Source organism: Rhinatrema bivittatum, chromosome 9 (genome assembly GCF_901001135.1).
Source record: "Rhinatrema bivittatum chromosome 9, aRhiBiv1.1, whole genome shotgun sequence".
NCBI classification, from domain to species: Eukaryota; Metazoa; Chordata; class Amphibia; order Gymnophiona; family Rhinatrematidae; genus Rhinatrema; species Rhinatrema bivittatum.
Window position 1 is genome coordinate 107560361 of NC_042623.1, and position 20480 is coordinate 107580840.

Genomic DNA, 20480 nt, shown 5'->3' on the forward strand with positions numbered 1-20480 from the left:
ATATCAATTATATAAATATGTCATGAAGGGGTTTCAACAAGCCTGTAGAAACCATCTGGCTGACAATTACAGGCAATGTCGGACACACAACCTAGAGAAGCTTGTCGTGGAAGCAAAAGAACTCATAATAAAACTTTTTCAGGTATATTTGAAGTAAAAAAGCCTGCGAGGGAGTCAATTGGACCATTAGATGAACAAGGGGTAAAAGGGGCACTTAGGGATGACAAGGCCATAGAAGAGATACTAAAATAATTCTTTGCTTCGGCCTTCACTGAGGAAGATGTAAGAGATACCCATGCCAGAAGTGATATTTAAAGGTGATGATTCAGTGGAATTGAAATATTTTAGTGAACCTGGAAGATGTACTAGAGTAAATTAAACCAAAGAGTAGCAAGCCATCTGGACCAGATAGTATGCATCCCAGAGTGCTGAAAGAACTGAAAATGGAATTTTGGGACTGCTTTTGGTAATTTGTAAATTATAATTAAAATCATCTATGGAGGGTTGCCAATGTAATGCCAATTTTTAAAAAGGGATCCGGGGAGAGCCAGGAAACTACAGACCAGCCAAGTCTGACATCTGTGCCAGGCAAAATGGTAGAAACTATCATAAAGAATAAAATTGGTGAACAATTAGATAGGCATGGTTTAATGGAATAAAGCCAAATGGATTTAGCCAAGGTAAGTCTTGCCTCACCAATCTGCTACAATCTTTTGAGGATGTAAATCAACAAGTGGATAAAGGCAAGCCAGTCGATATAGTGCATCTGGTTTTCCAGAAAGTATATGACGCACAACCTGGAGATGCCAAGCTATATTTCTTATGTCACATGTTTAAATTACTAATTTTGAGCTTCTGACCGTATTAAGGATCTGCACGCATCTTGGCGCTACACTTCAATGCAAAGTTGTTAAATCGCAAGAGGATTGTGAGAAATTGTAAGAGGACCTTGCAAAGCTAGGAGACTGGGCATGCAAATGGCAAATGAAATTTAATGTGGACAAGTGCAAAGTGATGCACTTAGGGAAGAGTAATCCAAATTATAGCTACACAATGCAAGGTTCCACATTAGGAGTCACCATTCAGGAAAAGGATCTAGGCATCATTGTTTATAAAGTGTTGAAATCTGCGCAGTGTACATCATCAGAAAGCAAATAGAATGCTAGGCATTATTAGGAAAAGAATGGAGAATAAAATAGAGAATATAATAATGCCTCTGTATTACTTCATGGTGCGACCTCATCTTCAGTGTTGTGTACAGGCTTGGTCACTATATCTCAAAAAATATATATAGCAGAATTAGAAAATGTACAGAGAAGGGCAACCAAAATGATAAAGGGGATGGAATGATTTCCCAATGAGGAAAGGCAAAAGAAGTTAGGATTCCAGCTTGGAGAAGAGACAGTTGAGGGGAGATATGATAGTGTTCTATAAAATAATTAGTGGAGTAGAATGAGTAAACATGAATTGGTGGCTTACTCTTTCAAAGTACAAAGACTAGGGGACACACACTGAAGTTACTAAGATGTACATTTAAAACTAATAAGAGAAAATATTTTTACTTAATGCATAATTAAGCTCTGGAATTTGTTGCCAGAAAATGTGGTGAAAGCTTAGTGTAGTTCATTTAAAAAGGTTTGGACAAGTTCTTGGAGATAAAGTCCATAAACCATTATTAAAGGTGGAGTTGCAGAAACCCACTGCTTATCCCTGGAATAAGCAACATGGAATCTATCTTTTGGGATCCAGGTTCTTGTGCCTAGACTGACTGTTGGAAATAGGATACTGGACTTGGTGGACTTTTGATCTGACCCTGTATGGCAATCTTATGTTCTTATCTATGTTATGAAAGAGAAACATACCTCCTCAGCTGATAGAAGTGTCACCTCATCCCTATACTAGAGTATCTCCAAGAAGAGAAGGATGGGTCTGGAGTGGCTGTGTAGAGTTGCTGAAGCAGCACACAATGTTTTTGATATGGGCTACTATTTCTAACCCTATCTCTGAAGAGATTCTCTTCAATACATGGTATGTGCGAGTCTTCCCTGGACCTCAGGTCAAAGGGTACTAAACCCCAAGGCAGACACTCTTGATGCAATTTCGAGAACAAAAGGTCAATCTGACCACGTGTTTCCCGCACTCAATACCCTTGTCCACTAATGACTGGAAGTCATTACGCTGCTTCTGAGAAAGCTGCTTTGCTGCTTACTGCAGCTACTTAATGATGACCTGCATGACCTGGCCCATGAAGAGCTTGCATTAAGCTTAGCTCCCTGAAAAACCTTTTCCCTATGTTTCTTTAAGGTTCTGGAATTCTTCCTTGGGGGTACTAAAGAATAGGTTCTCATCCTCTTGGTTCAAGAGTGGATTTGACCACTACAAATTGCTGTGGTAACTTTTTAAATTTGTGAGTGTTTTGGATGAGATATATCACATTTACCTTATTGTTCATAGGAACCACAAAGAAAGGGTTTTTCCACATCTTCACTTGTACTTCCTGAAGGATCTCATGCACTGGGACTGACAATCTCCTTACCAGGCTTCACAAACTGGAAGATGTCCAGCATCTTGTTCCTGGACTCATCCTCCTTCTGAAAAGGAAACAGAATAGCCTCAGCCTTTCTCTGAGGCTATACTATGAAGACAAGGTCCTCAGGCTGGGGGGGGGGGGGGGTGTGTCTAAGGGGAGACCTGATATTTCAGAAGAAGAGGAATTATCTCCAGATCTCTAGCTCTATCCTAGGAACACTCAAAGTTGAAACTAGCAGACAAGGCCTCAGAGAGGGGAGTTCTTGTCTGCTGGAGCCTGCAGACCAAAGAATTTCTGTACCTTAAGGAAGCTTCTTCCTACTCTCTGATGGGCTGGAGATTACTATTGATGCAGCAAACATTGATGTTGATTCTCTCCAGGAATCAACATTAATACCAAGCTGCCAGGCAGCAGTAGGAGTTCCAGCATCAACTGGACATCAGTTTGCATCAACACAAATACTCTCAACATTAGTGCACCGATGCGCCACAATGCCTGGTTGAAGACCTACTGGATTTTCACTTCTATCTCCTCTTCAAAGATTATCAATGCCAATGGAAGGCAGTAACAGCAACCATGTCTTCTTGGGAAACCTGAGATATATATTGATAGCAGATGCCAGGACTCCTGGAAACAGTTGCAATTCCCAGGGATGCATTGAGGATGAACTCTTCTCACTGCAGGAATGCAATTGGGAAATCATAGCTGTTGTCATAATGTCCCAATTCCCAGCATCATACATCAACCGAGATGGATGCTTCTTGGTTTGTGTGTGATACTCAGCATCAGAACTCCATGCCAGAACTGAAGAGGCTAAATAAACCCTTTGCCTTCTTTGAGGGGACAGACAACAGTCTACCTCCCCAGTCCTTCCTAGTACTCAATGCTGATGCATCATGAGTGTCTAATGCAGTGTACGGGTTCATCAACACCAAAGCTGATTTTGTTAGACTGATCTTATGGTACCCAAAGTGCTCTTCCATAAAAAGTGAAGCTGGGACCTACCCCCACAAAAAGTCATGGTTGCGCAAAGATGACACCCAGAGACGTTGTAACTAGCTCTCAGGCACAGGACAAATTTCATGGGCGTCTGTGATAGATGGTCAGTCAACGGAGTTCGAACCCATGAGCCTGGGTCTTTCAGGCCGTGAACTTGCTACAAGGCTGTGGAGGCTGCTGGCTTTCCCAGGAGCCCTAGTACATTTGTCCTGTTTTCTGAGACAGTCCAGACATATACTGACAACCAAACATACTGAGTGTGTGTGGTAAGATATTAAACAGTAAAAGTGCTGTAGGGAACAGGTGTCAGCAAGCCAGGGCATGTGCTAGACCTCCTGCAGCAGTTGGGAGGTAGCCCGGACCACTCAATCATTCACCCAAGTCAATTTATACTAGATAGATTTTTTAAAATAATTTTCGCTATGCAGATAAAAAAGCCACATAAGGTCAAATGGCCTGAAACAGCTATATATACTGTGGAGATTGCACAGCTCACTACATAAGAACATAAGAACATAAGAAATTGCCATGCTGGGTCAGACCAAGGGTCCATCAAGCCCAGCATCCTGTTTCCAACAGAGGCCAAACCAGGCCACAAGAACCTGGCAATTACCCAAACACCTAGAAGATCCCATGCTACTGATGCAATTAATAGCAGTGACTATTCCCTAAGTAAACTTGATTAATAGCAGTTAATGGACTTCTCTTCCAAGAACTTATCCAAACCTTTTTTGAACCCAGCTACACTAACTGCACTAACCACATCCTCTGGCAACAAATTCCAGAGATTTATTGTGCGTTGAGTGAAAAAGAATTTTCTCCGATTAGTCTTAAATGTGCTACTTGCTAACTTCATGGAATGCCCCCTAGTCCTTCTATTATTCGAAAGTGTAAATAACCGAGTCACATCTACTCGTTCAAGACCTCTCATGATCTTAAAGACCTCTATGATATCCCCCCTCAGCCGTCTCTTCTCCAAGCTGAACAGCCCTAACCTCTTCAGCCTTTCCTCATAGGGGAGCTGTTCCATCCCCTTTATCATTTTGGTTGCCCTTCTCTGTACCTTCTCCATTGCAACTATATCTTTTTTGAGATACGGCGACCAGAATTGTACACAGTATTCAAGGTGTGGTCTCACCATGGAGCGATATAGAGGCATTATGACATTTTCCGTTTTATTAACCATTCCCTTCCTAATAATTCCTAACATTTTATTTGCTTTTTTGACTGCTGCAGCACACTGAGCTGACGATTTCAATGTATTATCTACTATGACGCCTAGATCTCTTTCTTGGGTGGTAGCTCCTAATATGGAACCTAACATCGTGTAACTACAGCTAGGGTTATTTTTCCCTATATGCAACACCTTGCACTTGTCCACATTAAATTTCATCTGCCATTTGGATGCCCAATCTTCCAGTCTTGCAAGGTCCTCCTGTAATGTATCACAGTCTGCTTGTGATTTAACTACTCTGAATAATTTTGTATCATCTGCAAATTTGATAACGTCACTCATTGTATTCCTTTCCAGATCATTGATATATATATTGAAAAGCACCGGACCAAGTACACTAGGTAAGCAGGTTCCAATGAACATCATACACAATCAGGCCAATGCAATATCCTGAACTCAGGCTAGTGCACAGGTTAATCCGCAATTGGATGCACGACCATAACACCTGATGCAATAAGAGGATCAGCACGTAGCTAATAGCGCTCACATATAAATGCCAGGTTGATAAGGCTATTAGCTAGTTCCCCAATATAAAAAATAACTGTGAGCCCTATGCTCACATTTTAATCCTCAAAAATTAATGCAGCCCAGAGCTAGCATTAAGTCTTGAGGCGCCCCAAAATATGAACAGAAAAGCAGAAAATACTCCTTTTCTATGGTTCCTCTGACTTAATACTGTCATGATAGTAAGTTGCAGGAACCACAGAAAGCAGCATCATAAAAAAAATATTAAAAAAAAAAAAAGTCTTTATGGCAGTTGGATTAGGAAAACGGATGCTCAATTTATGAGCGTCCATTTTCCTCCACGCACAACTATGTGTCTTGGGTACCCGATGCCATGGACGTGCTAGGGATGCACAATTTATCCCTAGCACACCCTTTTTAGCGAGGTGGTTAATTTGCCTATTGCATCAAGCACCCAAGAGAGGTGAATGCGCGTGCAGTAAAAAAAAACCCAAAAAAACAAAAAAAACCAGGCACCCGGTTTGGACACACTTTTTTTTTTTTTTACACATACTTTATTACATTGGTCTGAATAAGTCAAGCAGAACAAAAAAAGCCAGACAACAGCTGCTGTTTCAGGAAACCCTGCAGCAGGAGGAACTTATGTGCTTGTAAAAAAAAACCCCCAAAAACAAACAAAAAAGTGTTTAATATATCAGATCAGCTGATCTCATCCCAGTTGCAACTGGCGTGGTACAACTTCAGCACTGGATGCCCTGTAATTGTTAAGGAAGACTGGCAATAACAGGTTTAACTGCTCCCACTGTTCCATTTCATACTTCAACATGTTCAGAGCTTTCTCTAAATGTAGCTCTGCCTTAACCTTTGCTTGGATGACTTCTGCCAGTTGTTTGGCAAGGTTCTTCCTGTTGGACCTTATCTTTACAATTTCCACTAGCTAGCTCCCTCAAACTTTACTCCCTAGCTGAGGCTTGTGTGATTGAGGATATTTTCTCTTCCCATATCCTCCCACCAGCTCTGTGTTTCTTTTAAGTCTAAGTCTCCCTGTATTTTCAGACTGTTCTCTGATTTTACTCTTTTGTTCAATACCAATGAGGTCTACCTCTAGTATACTATCATTGGCACAGTCCTTCTCCTTGGTAATAACACCCTGCTTCTGAGATGTTATGCCCTATGGGCTATCTAGGAAACAATCACAGGGAATTTATTCCCTTCCCATGTTTCCTTGTACTCACCATATGGCTCTACTTCCTTGCTGGAGATGAGAAAAAAAACAAACAACTTTTCCCCTTATCTCATCCTACCAACATAGAATGGAAGGCCTTCAGTGACACCCTCCTTAGGATCAGTCTCCCACCAACTGCAAAAAAGGAGGTACCTATAACCTCACTGCTTGAAGAGGTATTTCAGGGACTACTTTTCTTTTGACCCACATTTTATAGAGTACTTTCAGCAGGTTTTTGGGACATGACCCCACTTTTTGGCCTCTCTCACCACAACTCCAATAGAGACAGTCTTTTTCCTTCAGGAGGTATCTAGGGCTTCCACTGTTACAATACATAAAAGCCTCAGGCTCTCCAACATTGGCCTCATACCATCCTTTCTAGATCACCTCCTTATAAGGGCAGTGCTCCCCAACATGGCTGCAAATAAGGCAACTTCCAATCTTGTACCCCCCCCCCCCAAGCACCCATGTTCCTGCCTCAGCCTTTGCAAAGGAACAGGCTTCTGTAGTATGGCCTAGTTGCTGATTTAAATGAACACATACGCTATCACTTTCATCTTGTTCTACCATACCTAGTTTTGGTAGTGTGGCTCTGGCTTTTTCCCCCATAACCTAGCAAATAGTTGTTTTCAATGGAAAAGGAATGTTTGTTGGCAATGGAAAAAAGGTATGAAATATTTGGGAAATCAATATTGTCTGCATGCAAAGGGTATGAGCGCAATCAGGGTATAAGCAATACAGCAGTTCGTAATGGCATACTCGCTGCAGGAACTGGTGCATGAGGATGTCCTAGATGTAGAGGGGAACCCTGGTTTAAAAGTAGATGACCAAAGGGTTTTGAAGAGATTTTTCAGAAGTTTCAAAAAGGAACAAGCCAAGGAAGAATAATATTTGTTGGTAATGGAACAAGGGTGGAGATATCATTGCCCCCCTCCGGTGACTGCCCACATTCTACCTCCTTGGCTTGTTCCTCTTTGGAAACTTTTGCAAATCTCTTCAAAACCCTTTGATCATCTACTTTTAAACTGGGGATCATCTCTGCATCAAGGATGTCCTTGTGCGCTACTTCTGCGAATATGCCATTACGCACCGCTCCTGTATTGCAAATACTCTGATTGCACTTATACCCCAGGATCCCTTTCCCAAACATTCCATACCTTTTTCCCCATCACCAGCTAGCCCATACCTTCCTTCACCACCAAAGTTGCTGATCAAACCTTTAAAACCAGATTTCCCCCTGCCCTTGGAATAACCCCAAGCAGTTTCTCAAGAGGGCCCAGCCCCTAGCTCATTTTCCTTGGCTACAACAGTCCCCTTTCAGAAAACTACTTGTGTTCTTTTCCATCAGCTTTCTCTGGGCTCGGGAACCTTCTCTCCATGGTACTTCAGTGTAGGCTGCACAGTATAGTCCTGGCACTAGGATTTTGCTCCAACTGCTCATCCTCCATTAGCCTACTTCATAGTCAGTAGCACTTGCTCCTCTAACTTCCTTCCAGTACAAAGGCCTGGGGAGGGGGGGGGGGGGGGGGAAGAGAACAGGATCCAAGGGCAGATTCCTTGCAAAGGCCCTGTTACACTCACTACATCTCTGGTGCCTGGCCAGAGAAAGAAAGAAAACATTTCTTCTGTCTAAACCCCTTCAGCAAAAATAATAGGGCAAAATAAATAAATGAAATCCACAGCTCAAAACATTGCACTCATTAGGTATTCTTACCAGCAGTAAGGCTACACCCACTCATTAAAACACCAGTAATCCAACTGTGCCAGATACGTTTACTAGAGTGTAGAACACATGGGTCTTTCGAGCTATCCACCGGTCGCTCCCTCAGGGCTGCTCCTGCCGAGTTCTCATGTCTCTCAGTTCTCCAGCCTGTATTGGTCACTCCTTCCGGTGAACTGCACTTCCCTGCTGTTAACTGTCTCTTAGCTGCCTGGGCTGTCCAAAATCTTCTCCAGTCTGTCAGAAACACACTCCAGCTGTTCCTCATATCCCACTTCCACCACCAAATGTCACAGACACCAGCTGGGCAACACATGATCTGCTAACAGTTTTCTGGAATAACCATCTCAGAACCAACTACTTGCAGTCACAACAGCTTTATTGCATGTTCAATATTCAATTCTCCACTCCACTTTAAGACAGATCACCCAGCACCGTACTTTGTAAACACGGGTTCTGCTAGTCCACTTCCCTAGTGACTTAACATTAAATTCCCCACAGTGCCTTTTGGCAGATTTAGTCCTTAGGCAGAGGCTGTAAGGCTTTCTGCAGCTGGGTCCAGGTAAACCACCTTCTTCTGGGCTTCCCATCTGCATTGGTCTCCGTTCTCCTTTCTGATTACTGGCAGGTCTTAAGTCATGCTGATTACACTGCAGGCTCAGCTGTGTCTCCCCAATCAGGCCTACCTGCTTGCCTGGCTGCTGGCTTTAACCTTAACTGCTTCTTTGTATAAGATCTGCAGACTACATTTCCCAGCAGCCTTCTTCTTTCCTGTTCCGTCTGGCTTTAGTGTGTGTAAAGCCCCTGCTTCATCAGTGCCAAAGAAAGAAACAAAAAAGGAAATCAGTGCAGCAACGTAACAAATACAATAGGAAAGAGCAAAACTTTTTTTTTTTTAATGTATGCAGATTTTTTTTTTAAGCATGTTTCTTTTACAGTGATTAGTAATGTTAGAACTTTTTGAGCACTTTGATGCATCCATCTAAAACCTCTTCTGGGATTTTCTATTTTATTCTTTTCTCTTCCTCATTATATTCATGCAACGTTTTGTTACATTACTTAAGGAGGCTTTTTCAAACAGAATGGTTTGGAGGCTAAAATATCTTTTATCCAGAGAGGATTTTTGAATAATTTTCCAGGTCTTTCTTTTAATCTGTTAGATTATTTTAACTCCTTGTAAGGTATATAAATTATCAAAATATTAATTAAGAGCCCTACACAGTTATTACAAAATGCTGCTGCCCAGTTTATTTGAGCCTGACTTATTAGGGATCAAGCTTCCCCTGTGCTGGCACAACTGCATTGGCTTCTAGTTATTCAAAGAGTAAAGGTTAAAATGTTAACTATGATTTTAACATTAACTGGAAGGGACCACGTTACCTAAGTTACTTGTAAAATAAATACTCCATCAGGCATTACAGTCCTTAAATAAAGGCCTAATAAGTGCACCTACAATGAAAGATGGCACATCCTCAAGAGATCTATCATCAGGCCTTCTCAGGAATAGGGCCCATATTTTGGAATGTGTTACCAGTAGAGCCCCCAAACTTAATTGATTATAGGTAATTTCAGAAAAGGTTGAAGGCATTGATCCAGTAGGCATTTTCCTCAATCCTAATGCAATAGGTTAAATTCCCAAGGTAACATGTACCATTATGAAGAAAGCTGACTGGATTATTATGTCTTGTTTTAAGTTGATTCGTTTCATATTTTATTGTAATCCGTTTAGCACAGCAAGTCTGATATAGGTGAAATATAAGAATTTTAAATAAAAAAAAATTCCTTAAACTTTATTTTAGAATTTCTTTCTATGTGCAGGTGATCTGGGATTTGTGCAAGGTTTTTGCACATATTTGATGATTAAAATAGCAAAGTTGCATAGAAATAAAGCATCTTAGCTTTATTTTTCAAAAAGGATTAAAATATGTCCTGTTAAACTGCACCTTAAAAAACTTAGGTTTTGCAACCACAAAATAAAATGAGAAGCAACTTTTTTGGTATCTGTTCCTTGGCACTAGAAGTGTTTTATAAACAGTAGGAAATGGAACTTCTAGCAACATTCAATTGATCCTGTACAGCCCCCTGCTGCATGATCCTCTATGACACATCAAAAATAGAATTATACAAGCAATGACCAACAACAGAAGCCATTCAGTCACTAAGTTCTTCCTCATCGCTGAAGTAGGCACTTTTCTTGATCCGTGGCCGCTTTGAGTCATCTGATGTTGATGCTTCCTCCACAATTTGCCTGGCTTTTTGCTTCTCTTCATCTATTTTGGCCTGCTATAGTACAGGAGAGGATATATAAGTATATCTGGTGTTATTTCTGTACAGAATTAATACATTTTCTTTTGATGACCTGCTTATTTTTGGCGATACATTTGGATAATTTTTTTTTTTTATAATACGCACTGGAAAATAAAAGCCCCGTTCTTACCCAGATAACTCTAAGGATCCGATATATCATTGTCCGATGGTCATGGTATTATGAAGGAAATGGTATGCTCCAGTAACTGGAGGTTGCAAAGGAGCAGATTTAGTGTCACAGTCTATGTTCTATAATAGTTACACATCAGCCAACACAACACACTGTCACAGAAAAGAACCAAATGTATTCACAAGAACCTGCTGCCATTCAGAAATTAGTTGGGTGCCACGTGCCCCCAAGATCAAGTTGACTCAAACATTGCTTTTGGTAGGCCAATGTGATGCCAATATTTTATCAAAGTGATCTGGACAGTGTGCTCCATTTTGCGAGAGACTGTTTTCATAAAATAAATTTATGAAGGAGCTTTGTGGAAGACCCTTTCAGTACAAGGTAGTGATCTTGATATGTACCTTTGTAGTGAAGCTAAGCAGTTCAACCAGCCTACTATATTATTATTCAGGTGCTCTATGGGCAAGATGCACTCAGGGAGCCACTGCAAACCAGGAATGAACTTACAGTGAAGAAGTTCAGGCTGTTTCCTAGTCAAGATCTCTTCCAATTCATTAAAGAATATGTATAGTAAAAAATAAGGAGCTTTTATTTTGCTTAACATAGAAACTTTTTTGTTAACTGGATGTCTGTGCAATCATCATTTTTGCTATTGACATTGAAAATATATCCTAAAAAACAGACCACCTCAGCCACATAAATAATTTATTCAAAATACTGAAGACATCTGCTGACAAATCTTCTATTAAGCACAATTCTTAGGTTGAAAGGACCATTATATGCATGGGCAAATTCAGACACTGAAATCTATGTATAAAAAGAACACTGCTGAATTTAATAAGGAACCAGCAAAGTGTGGTTGCTGTGTTAGTTTACTTGAATACACAGAAATAAAAGTTAACATATTTGTCAACCTTCATGTCTGTAAATTCAACAAAGCACTGAAAACTAGTTTGAAACACTAGGCCAGTTTTGGAAGGATGTTATTTTCTTGGGGCATTATTTTGCTATATGCAGTGAGAAGTATGGCAAAGCAATGAAGATAAGTAGATACTTTCTGAATTAATTTTTATTGCTTATTTTTATTTATTTTAAATGTCTTCTTAACTGCCTTCCCAGTTCAGAGGAATTGCCCAAGGTGCTGTATAGAAAACACATAATTCACATAAATCAGTAAAAATAGACAAAATGGCTGCTATTACATTTCATGGACCCAGTTCACAGCACTCAACTCATTAGTGAATTATTTCATTCACCATATTGTATGACAAAATAATTTTATACATGGATGTTTTTTGTGCAATATATGAAACATGAAAATTACAGGACCTAGGATTATAAGCAAGGAGGCTTTCAATTGGCTTAACTATAAGCCTCATCGCCTATGCATATGATGGTCCTTTTGGCCTAAGAATTGTGTTTAATAGAAGACTGGCAATATTTGCTGACATTTTTTAAATAATATTTTATCACATTGCATAATATGCCTTTCTGCAGGTTAGAGAGGAATGAGAAACCAAAACATGTAACACACCAAATGCAAGAGGGAGAAGAGGATAGTATGGTTATGTTTTTTGGAAAAATTGAGAAGTCTAAATTTTTCTTCAGTTTGTGCTAGCAGTCTTATACAGGGTGGCCCACGGAAAAGTAGCCTGCCTGTGTGGCACTGGTATTGGAAGTGGGATATTTTTCCATGGGCCACCCTGTATAAACAAATATAAAGACACCTTTTTAAGGTTTCCATCTTTTCCACTTTAAGTATCCTTCTAGATGCTCTAAAAATCAGAACTATGCTGGGCAGTTTTAAATAAAAAATAAAATATAAAGAGCACAAACGAAAAATTCAGTCAACCTAACTTGCAAACAATGGACCTCCCCCATTAAGCTTTATTCCACCATAGACAAAGAATGGGAGAAAAGCCTTAGTGAATCTAGCCCTATGCGACTTAATTCTTAAACAGCTTTAACCAATTCAGTAAACCTTAACTCCAAATATCTCAAAGTTTAGTTCTCCCAAGTCTGTAGAGCTACAGCCTGCTCAGCAGAAGCATCACTGCATATTTACCAGATTCTGGACTCAGGTAGTGAAATGGGGTAGTGCCCTCTCTGAAGATATAAGGGATGGGTCAACTTTCAAGGATATGGACTTTTATCTGCCAACCTTCTCTCCAGCACGCATAATTATCCCACGATCCCCTGTATGTAAGCATCCCATTCAACCTACCTCCTTTAACGTTTAAGAGTTAAAGGGCTAGCTCCAAGCACTGGAGAGGGAGTTTGTGGAGAAAACCAAGGGCACTGGCATTCAAGGCACTGCCACATACAATAAGGACATGAGCTCTATGTGCCAGTGCCTAGCAACACCCCTATACTTGAAAACAGAATTGATCTGCTTCCCCAAACTATGAATATGCTTCACCTATTTTGCAGATAATTTACAGTTTTTAAAAAAAATAATTTTTTATTCTGCAAGCCTGCATGACAATAAAATACTGCAATTTTAGAAACACAGTATACATAAGGTAATATAATGAGAAATTACTACTTACCTGATAATTTCCTTTTCTTTAGGGCAGTCAGATGAATCCAGAACAAGTGGGTTATGCACCTCTACCAGCAGATGGAGATGAAGCAAACTGACGTCACAGTATATATATCCCTGCAGTGACATCAGCCTGCCAGTATTCTCTTCAAAAGCCAACTATGGACAGACTAGCAAAAAACTTGACAAAAAACAGATAACCATATCAATACTTAGCCAATAGGAAACACTGAGCTCAGGCAAGAAAAGTATTAACACTAGTCTAGGAAAGACTAACACTTAACCAGTAATCCCTGTTAACACAGAGTCACTCAAAGGACCATAGTGCAGGCATTTGTCAGCCAAGGGAGGGAAGCTGTTATAATTAGTGAGGTTTGGGTGGACCCTTGGACACTGTGGCAGCTAACCACGCCCAAGAGGGGGGAAGTCCCGTGAGGGGCCACAGGTCAGGCTCAGTTCTGGACACACAAACACAGATCTTTCTTTATTTAGACAGTTTGAGAAGCCAGAGGTGGCAGTAGTGAGTAAAAGATGTAGCCCAGCTGGGCTAGTAATCCCTAGGGCGCTGGAACAGTGGTTCCTCCAGTAGCAGTGCTGTAATGGAGAGAACTGAGATAATGAGTACAATAGAACATTCACAGAGTCCCAAATATGGAGAAGCCCCGAGATAGGGAGAGCTGGCCCTCGAGGAGTGAGTACCAGATCCCTGGAAGCAGAGAGACTCGTTGGCAAAGTACTCAGCTGTTCCACGTAGGAGATGGCACTGGCGCTAGAACGGAGGGAGGCCCTCGATGAGTGAGTACCTGGTTCCAGGAAGACAGCTCTGAGGAATGGATGATAGTAGTACTCACTGATGGTGTCTGTAGCAAATTCTTCCAAGTAGAAGAGGAGATAGATGCAGGCAGCGGGTCAGGGAACATGGGCCTTAGAGGAGTGAGTACCGGTTACCTGATAGCGACCTGAAAGAAGCAAAAGAGGCCCCTGAGGAGCAGGTACCCCGTTAGCAGAAAGAGTCCAATGGAAGTTGGAAAGGCAGAGTAGCTCGGAACAGAGAGTGAATCCCATCCGTAAGAATCCCCTTGCTAACTCAACAGCTAGCAATAAACTGTAGGCTTAAATATCCGGGCAGCGTGACGTCATCACAGGGGGATGCCCCTGAATAACGTGCCAATGAGGAAATAAGAATGAGGGCCACGCGGTGCGTGCGCCCCAAGGTACCTGTAGAGGCAGCGCCCAAGCTGGACCGGGGATGCCAGAGAGGACGGCAGGCAGACGCTGCGGCAGCCAGGCATTCGTGAAGAGCAGGAGCCGCAAGAAAGGAAAGGTAGGCGGAGTGAAGCCGTTGGGAAGTGACGGTTGCAACAGAAGCTGGATTAATCTGACTGTCCTAAGAAAAGAAAATACTATTTACCTGATAATTTCCTTATTTCTTAGCATCCAATCAGATGACTGCAGAACTGGGATGACCCAACTATTCCCGAATAGGGTGAGAGAACTGCCCATGGTCGTCAAAACCACATGTGCAAAGGCTGTGTCCTCCCAGGCCTGCACATCCAAACGATAATACCTGGAAAAGGTGTGTAAGGAGGACTATTGCGCAGTTTGGCAAATGTCGACAGGAAATAGCAATCTAACTTCCACTCATGATATGGCCTGGGCCTTAGTGGGATGAGCCCTAACCTGACTGGATAGGCTTGCCAGCATCAAATTACACTGCTGTGACTACCTCCTTAATCTAGCGAGCTATTGTGGCCCGCGAGGCCAGCTCTCTTTGTTTAGTACCGCTGTGAAGGACAAATAGGCGATCAGTTATCTGTAAAGGCTCAGTAACTTCCAGATACCAGATGGTGTGTCTCTCGACATCCAAGGGTCGCAACAGATGATACTCTTCTATATCTCTCTCTCTCTCTCTGTCCAGAGATGGCAGGGAGATGGACCAATTTGGTGAATCGTTCTTGGAGTCACTCGGAGGAATGGCTCCCAGCAAGACAAAGCCTGTAGTACGGAAACTCTCCGCACAGAGCAAATTGGCTCAAGAACACTGCTTTCAAGGTCAGGTTACACATTGGTCTAAATGTAGGACCCGCTAAGAAATCCAACACCAAAGGTAAGACTCCATAAGGATACCGCAACTACAAGGGACGACAAAGATGTTCCACTCCTTTCAGGAAATGGGCCACATCAGGATGAGCAGACAAGGAACCACTATTTACTTGGCCCCTGAAACATGCGGGAACCACTATTTGTACCTTTAAGGAATTAAGGGCCAAACCCTTTAGCCAAGTCATTCTGCAAAAATTCCATAATGAGCAGAATCTTGGCCAAATGAGGAAGGATACCTCAAGCCTCACACCAGGCCTGAAACACTCACAAAACCTGCACATAAGCCAAGGAAGAGAAGAACTTTTTAGCTCTAAGCAAAGTGGAATTGAGCCCTCTCAAGGGCCATATCGTAAGACAGAGTCTGATTTTTGTGAAGAACTGGACCCTGCCTAACAGGTTCTTGTGAGCTGGAAGTTAAAGGGGTAAGTCCCCCAGGAGCCACCGCAAATCCGCCTCCTGGGTCAATCTGGAGCAATGAAGAGCACAAGCTCTCTGTTGCACTCTATCCTTTGGATAAATCTGCCCAACATGGGCCATGGAAGAAAGGCATACAGCAACTTGTCTTCCAGCTACTTCTGTACCAGGGCATCGGATCCCAGATGACTTCGGATCTCTCCTGCAACTGAAGAATCACAGAACATTTGCACTGTGAGAAGTCGCCAGCAGGTCAAGAAACGGGGGACCCTAGTGATCCAGAATAAGCTGAAAACGCCTCATCTGACAATGCCCATTCTCCTGGGTCCAGACTCTCCCTGCTGAGAAGTCTGCTCTTACATTGTCTTTTCCTGCTATGTGTGAGGCTGCGATCATCTGGAGATGCACTTCTGCTCATTCCATAAGCTGGTCTATTTCCAGCGACACTTGCTGGCTTTTGGTTCCTCCATGCCGAATGATGTAAGCCATAGTTGTTATATTGTCTGACATTATCCAGACCAACTGACCCTGCAACCTGTCGCCAAACTGCAAGCATGCCAATTGGACTACCCTGGCTTCCAGCCAATTGATATTCCAGAGTCTCCTCTGCATTCCAGCACCCTTGCACTATCAGCTCCTGGCAGTGAGCACCCCAACCAAGGAGGCTCTCATCTGTGGTCAGTATTAGCCAATCCGGTAGTGCTAAGGAAACTCCTTTCCTTTGATTATCCACCTGCAACTCACCACTGCAGTTGGGAGGAGATTTCCATCACAGGAGGAGCTGAATTGAATAGTCCTGAGACTGCAGGTTCCACAGAGACAGTAGGGAGCACTGAAGAGGATGCATGCACACCCTCACCCATGGGACCACTTCCAGGGTTGCCGCCACTAAGCCAAGTACTTGCAGGTAAAACCATAAGGTCAGGCGCAGAGTTCCAACAACAGACGCAGCTATGTCATCAACTTTTGAATTCAAGCTTCTAGCAAAAAAAACCGTGCCCCACTTCGTGTCAAACAGAACCCTGAGGTATTCCAATGAATGAGCAGGCTGAAGGCTGCTCTTGACCAGGTTCACCACCCAGCCGAGCTCCTGCAACAGGGAGATTACCTTGCAGCTCTCTTCCAACAATTTTTCTCGAATCAGCCAGTCGTCCGAATACTGATGTACAAGGATCCCATCCTTTCTCAGTTCTGCTGCCAATACCACCATTACCTTGTAAAAAGGTTCTTGGGGCTGTGGCCAGCCCAAAGGGCAGGGCCCGAACTGATAATGGGATCCCAGAACTGCGAACAGCAGAAAGCATTGATGCTCTAGTCGAATGGGAATATAAAAGATATGCCTCGGACAGATCCAAGAGGTCAGAAATTACCCTGACTATATAGCCACTATTACTGAGCTCAATGTTTCCATACAAAAATGCATCACCCGCAGATGATGGTTGATATCGTTGAGATTCAGGATGGGACGAAAGGAGCCCTCCTTCTTGGGCACAATGAAAAAAATGGAATATCGCCTTGTATTTGCTTGAGACGGGGGCACTGGAACCACAGCCCTCAGACTGAGGAGCCTTGTCAATGTACTCTCCGCTGCCTGCTTCTATTATGGGAGTGGCAGGGAGACTCCATGAACATGTCCCGAGGAACACTGCGAAACTCCAGCACATATCCTTCTCGTATCACCTCCAGGACTCATTGATCTGATGTGATCTCTTCTATCAGAGGTGGGTTGAGATCACATAAGATACAATAAGTCCTGGAGGCATCCCCCTATCTCCTGTTCCCGGGGATGGGTTGGGAAATCTTTATTGGGAGGGTCAGGAGGTTCCACTATTTGAACCTGCACCCCTTTCTTGACTATCGGGGACGAAAGGACAGACCTACAAAAAAATAAAGTCCACTGAAGGGTTGTTTCTCCATGTTAAAAGAACATAGCGTCCACTTCTTATCCTCTGGCAAATGAGAAACCAGAGATTTGCCTCTCTTTCTGGCCAGTTTCTCTAACTCGCTCTCAAATAAAAGCGAGCCTTTAAAGGGCAATTTGATGAGATTTGTCTTGGAGGTTGTATTGGCTGACCAAGTTCTCAGCCATAACAGACACCTGGCTACTATTATGAAAGTCACTCCTCTGGCTGAAGCGTGGATCAAATCACAGCCTGCATCTGCCAAAAAAGCAGCTGCTGGCTCCATAACTGCCCCGGAGATCACCCCAGACACATCGACCTCTTGGGAGAGAAGCAAACAAGAGAGAGCCACCAGAGAACAACAAGAAGTGATTTGCAAGGTCATTGCATCAAATGCTTGCTTAAGGATAGTCTCAATCCTTCTATCATGCGCATTTGCAAGGCTACTCCTCCTTCCACAGGACTAGTGGTCCACTTAGAGACTGCACACACAAGTGCAGCTACCTTTGGAAAACAAACGCTCTCTAGCCACTGGATACGGAGGGTACAGGCCTTCCAAAACCCGATCCCCTTTGAAATTAGCCTCTGGGGCACCCCACTCAAGATTAATCAATTCTTGAATGGCCTGTATCTCTTCGGCTCAGACACAGCATCCACCGCAGGAACTCTGAGCATTTTCAAGGTCTGGAAAATCAGTGCTGGCAGTTCATCTCTATGAAAAAAACGTAGCATAGTTCTATATGGCGCTAATCCTGGAGGAACTTAATCATCCTCGAGAGTCGGGATCGTCATTATCCGTGCCTCCATCGGAAGTCCCGCTGCCACTTTAGGAATACTCCGGTACTTAACAGTAGGTCCCGACCAGGATCCTACCTGCGAACTGCTCTAGCTAGGAGTGTTAGAGAGGGCTGAAGATTGCGCCTGGATAAAGGATTGTAATCCCTGGAAAAGCTCTACCAATGAAAAAGTAGGAGCACCCATCCCGAAGGCACGTGAAGCGTACTCACCGAGTATCCATTCCTGCTGAGGAACCAGTTACGCAAGTTCAAATTCAGGCGCCCCACCTTAGCCGTCTTGACCAAGGCCCATATCCAGCTGGGAAGAAATAGGCTTAGTGAAATCAGAGGAGGATAATTTTTTTTTGAGCCTCCCAAACAGCGCTGACACAAGTTAGTGGTAACTGCCGGCTGAGATGCTCGAATATGACAGGCAGTGCAAACAAAGATGCTTAGGTTTTGGTTTTTTTTTTAAGCATAGGTGCCATTATGGCTGACAGAGCATTTGAGTGGCGGCAGGAGGCGTGCATTTAGTTTTTTGCCTTTTTTTGGTTTTGGTTTTTTAACACTGAAAAAGCTTAGGCATCCAACCTAGGCATCCAAAAAATGAGGTGTCCCAATGCCTAGGAGTCTAAAACTTAGGTGTCCCAAAAATAAGCACCATAATAAGTTAAGTGCACAATAAAACTTGTGTGCATAGATAAACCATGCGGCCACTTAGTTAGGCCTTGTATTTGCATCTAAGTTAAGTGTTCAAAAACTGGACACACAACCTGAATGCACAGCTAGACGCACACACTGAACTGACAAGCCTATTGAGGGCAGCCTTAGAAAGTGCGTGAAACGCCGTTGCGGCCTACCACGCGGTGCGCAGCGAATAAGTCTCAGAGCAGGGCCTAGCCTACAGAGGCTACTCAACATACCAGGCTACCCACATCCCTCAACCTCCCACGGAGCGGGACAAACGCTGAGCTGAGCACAGACCATAAGGAGGAGGTCCTACGTTACAAAGCCTCCTTTTAAGTCTCTGTAATATATACACACATACTTTTTCTTTTTTTTTTTTTTTTAAACACTTACCTGAGCTCAGCCTTACCTGGCTGAGCACAGAGACTGTCTCCAGCTGTGGGGGGAGAGGGCATATGCAGTCACTACTACACTCTGCTTCCTGCACCCGCTGCCTTTCAGATGCTTAAGCATCTAAGTCCACACCGGCTGAAAAACTAGCTACCAGACCAAGGAACTCATCTGAGGGACCACGGAAATCACCTCAGGAATTCTCAACTAGGGGAGGGACCTTTTAGTATCACCGCAGGAGAGCGAGGTGAATGAAATATCCTTAATTCTCCTTTTTCAAAATGAAGCAATCCCCAGAAAGAAGATGCACATCCACCATCTGCTAGAGACGGAGAATACTGGCAGGCTGATGTCACTGCAGGGGCATATATACTGTGATGTCAGTTTGCTCCATCTCCAATTTCTGGTAGAGGTGCACGGCCTACTTGTTCTGGATTCATCTGACTGGACGCTAAGAAATGCAGTATTAACAAGCAGACAATATAACAGTATAAATTGCTGTATGATGCAAGACAAATTTTCAATATGGAACAGAAATTAAAAAAAATAAATAAAAAATCCAATGTACTGAAAACCATCCATCCAAATCCATACACTCGTCCATACTAGCTAAATATTCAATCCATACTTACATCCACACAAGCCCATTCACACTGTCCATGGAAGGAGGTACCAACTATTTCTAAAAAGACCAGATGTATAGTAGTCAACCAAAATTAGCAGCAGATGAGATATCCCAAACTACTGAGTATCCCAAATCAGATAAACTTTGTGCTAGATCCAGTGCCAACAGCTAAAAATAAATAAATAAATAAATAAATAAATAAATAAATCTTCCCACGCACTTATATACAACTCAGTTACCTTGTGTTTAGATATTTTCAAATTCAACCTTTCCATTTGCATAAATTCTGCCATTCTAATTTGCCACAAATTTATAGTGGGTAATGCATCCTCAATCCATTTAATCAAAAGGTCTCCTAGTAATATTTCACTCCTCAAAGGAAGCAAAACTCCTGTACATTTCTATAAATTTGATAACATCCCATCCCAAAAT

At 42.6% G+C, this 20480-nt stretch overlaps 1 protein-coding gene across 4 annotated transcripts in view; it reads right to left on the reverse strand.

Annotated features, from left to right (window-relative positions):
• Window positions 1-9014: 9014 nt before the first annotated feature.
• The window catches only part of ZCRB1 (zinc finger CCHC-type and RNA binding motif containing 1), a 72357-nt gene continuing 60891 nt past the window's right edge, over window positions 9015-20480 (reverse strand). For all 4 annotated transcript variants that reach the window (XM_029616790.1, XM_029616791.1, XM_029616789.1 and 1 more), the window contains one exon: window positions 9015-10456. In XM_029616790.1, coding sequence (XP_029472650.1) covers window positions 10325-10456 — 132 coding nt within the window. In that variant the 3' untranslated portion in view covers window positions 9015-10324. The remainder of the gene's footprint in view (window positions 10457-20480) is intronic.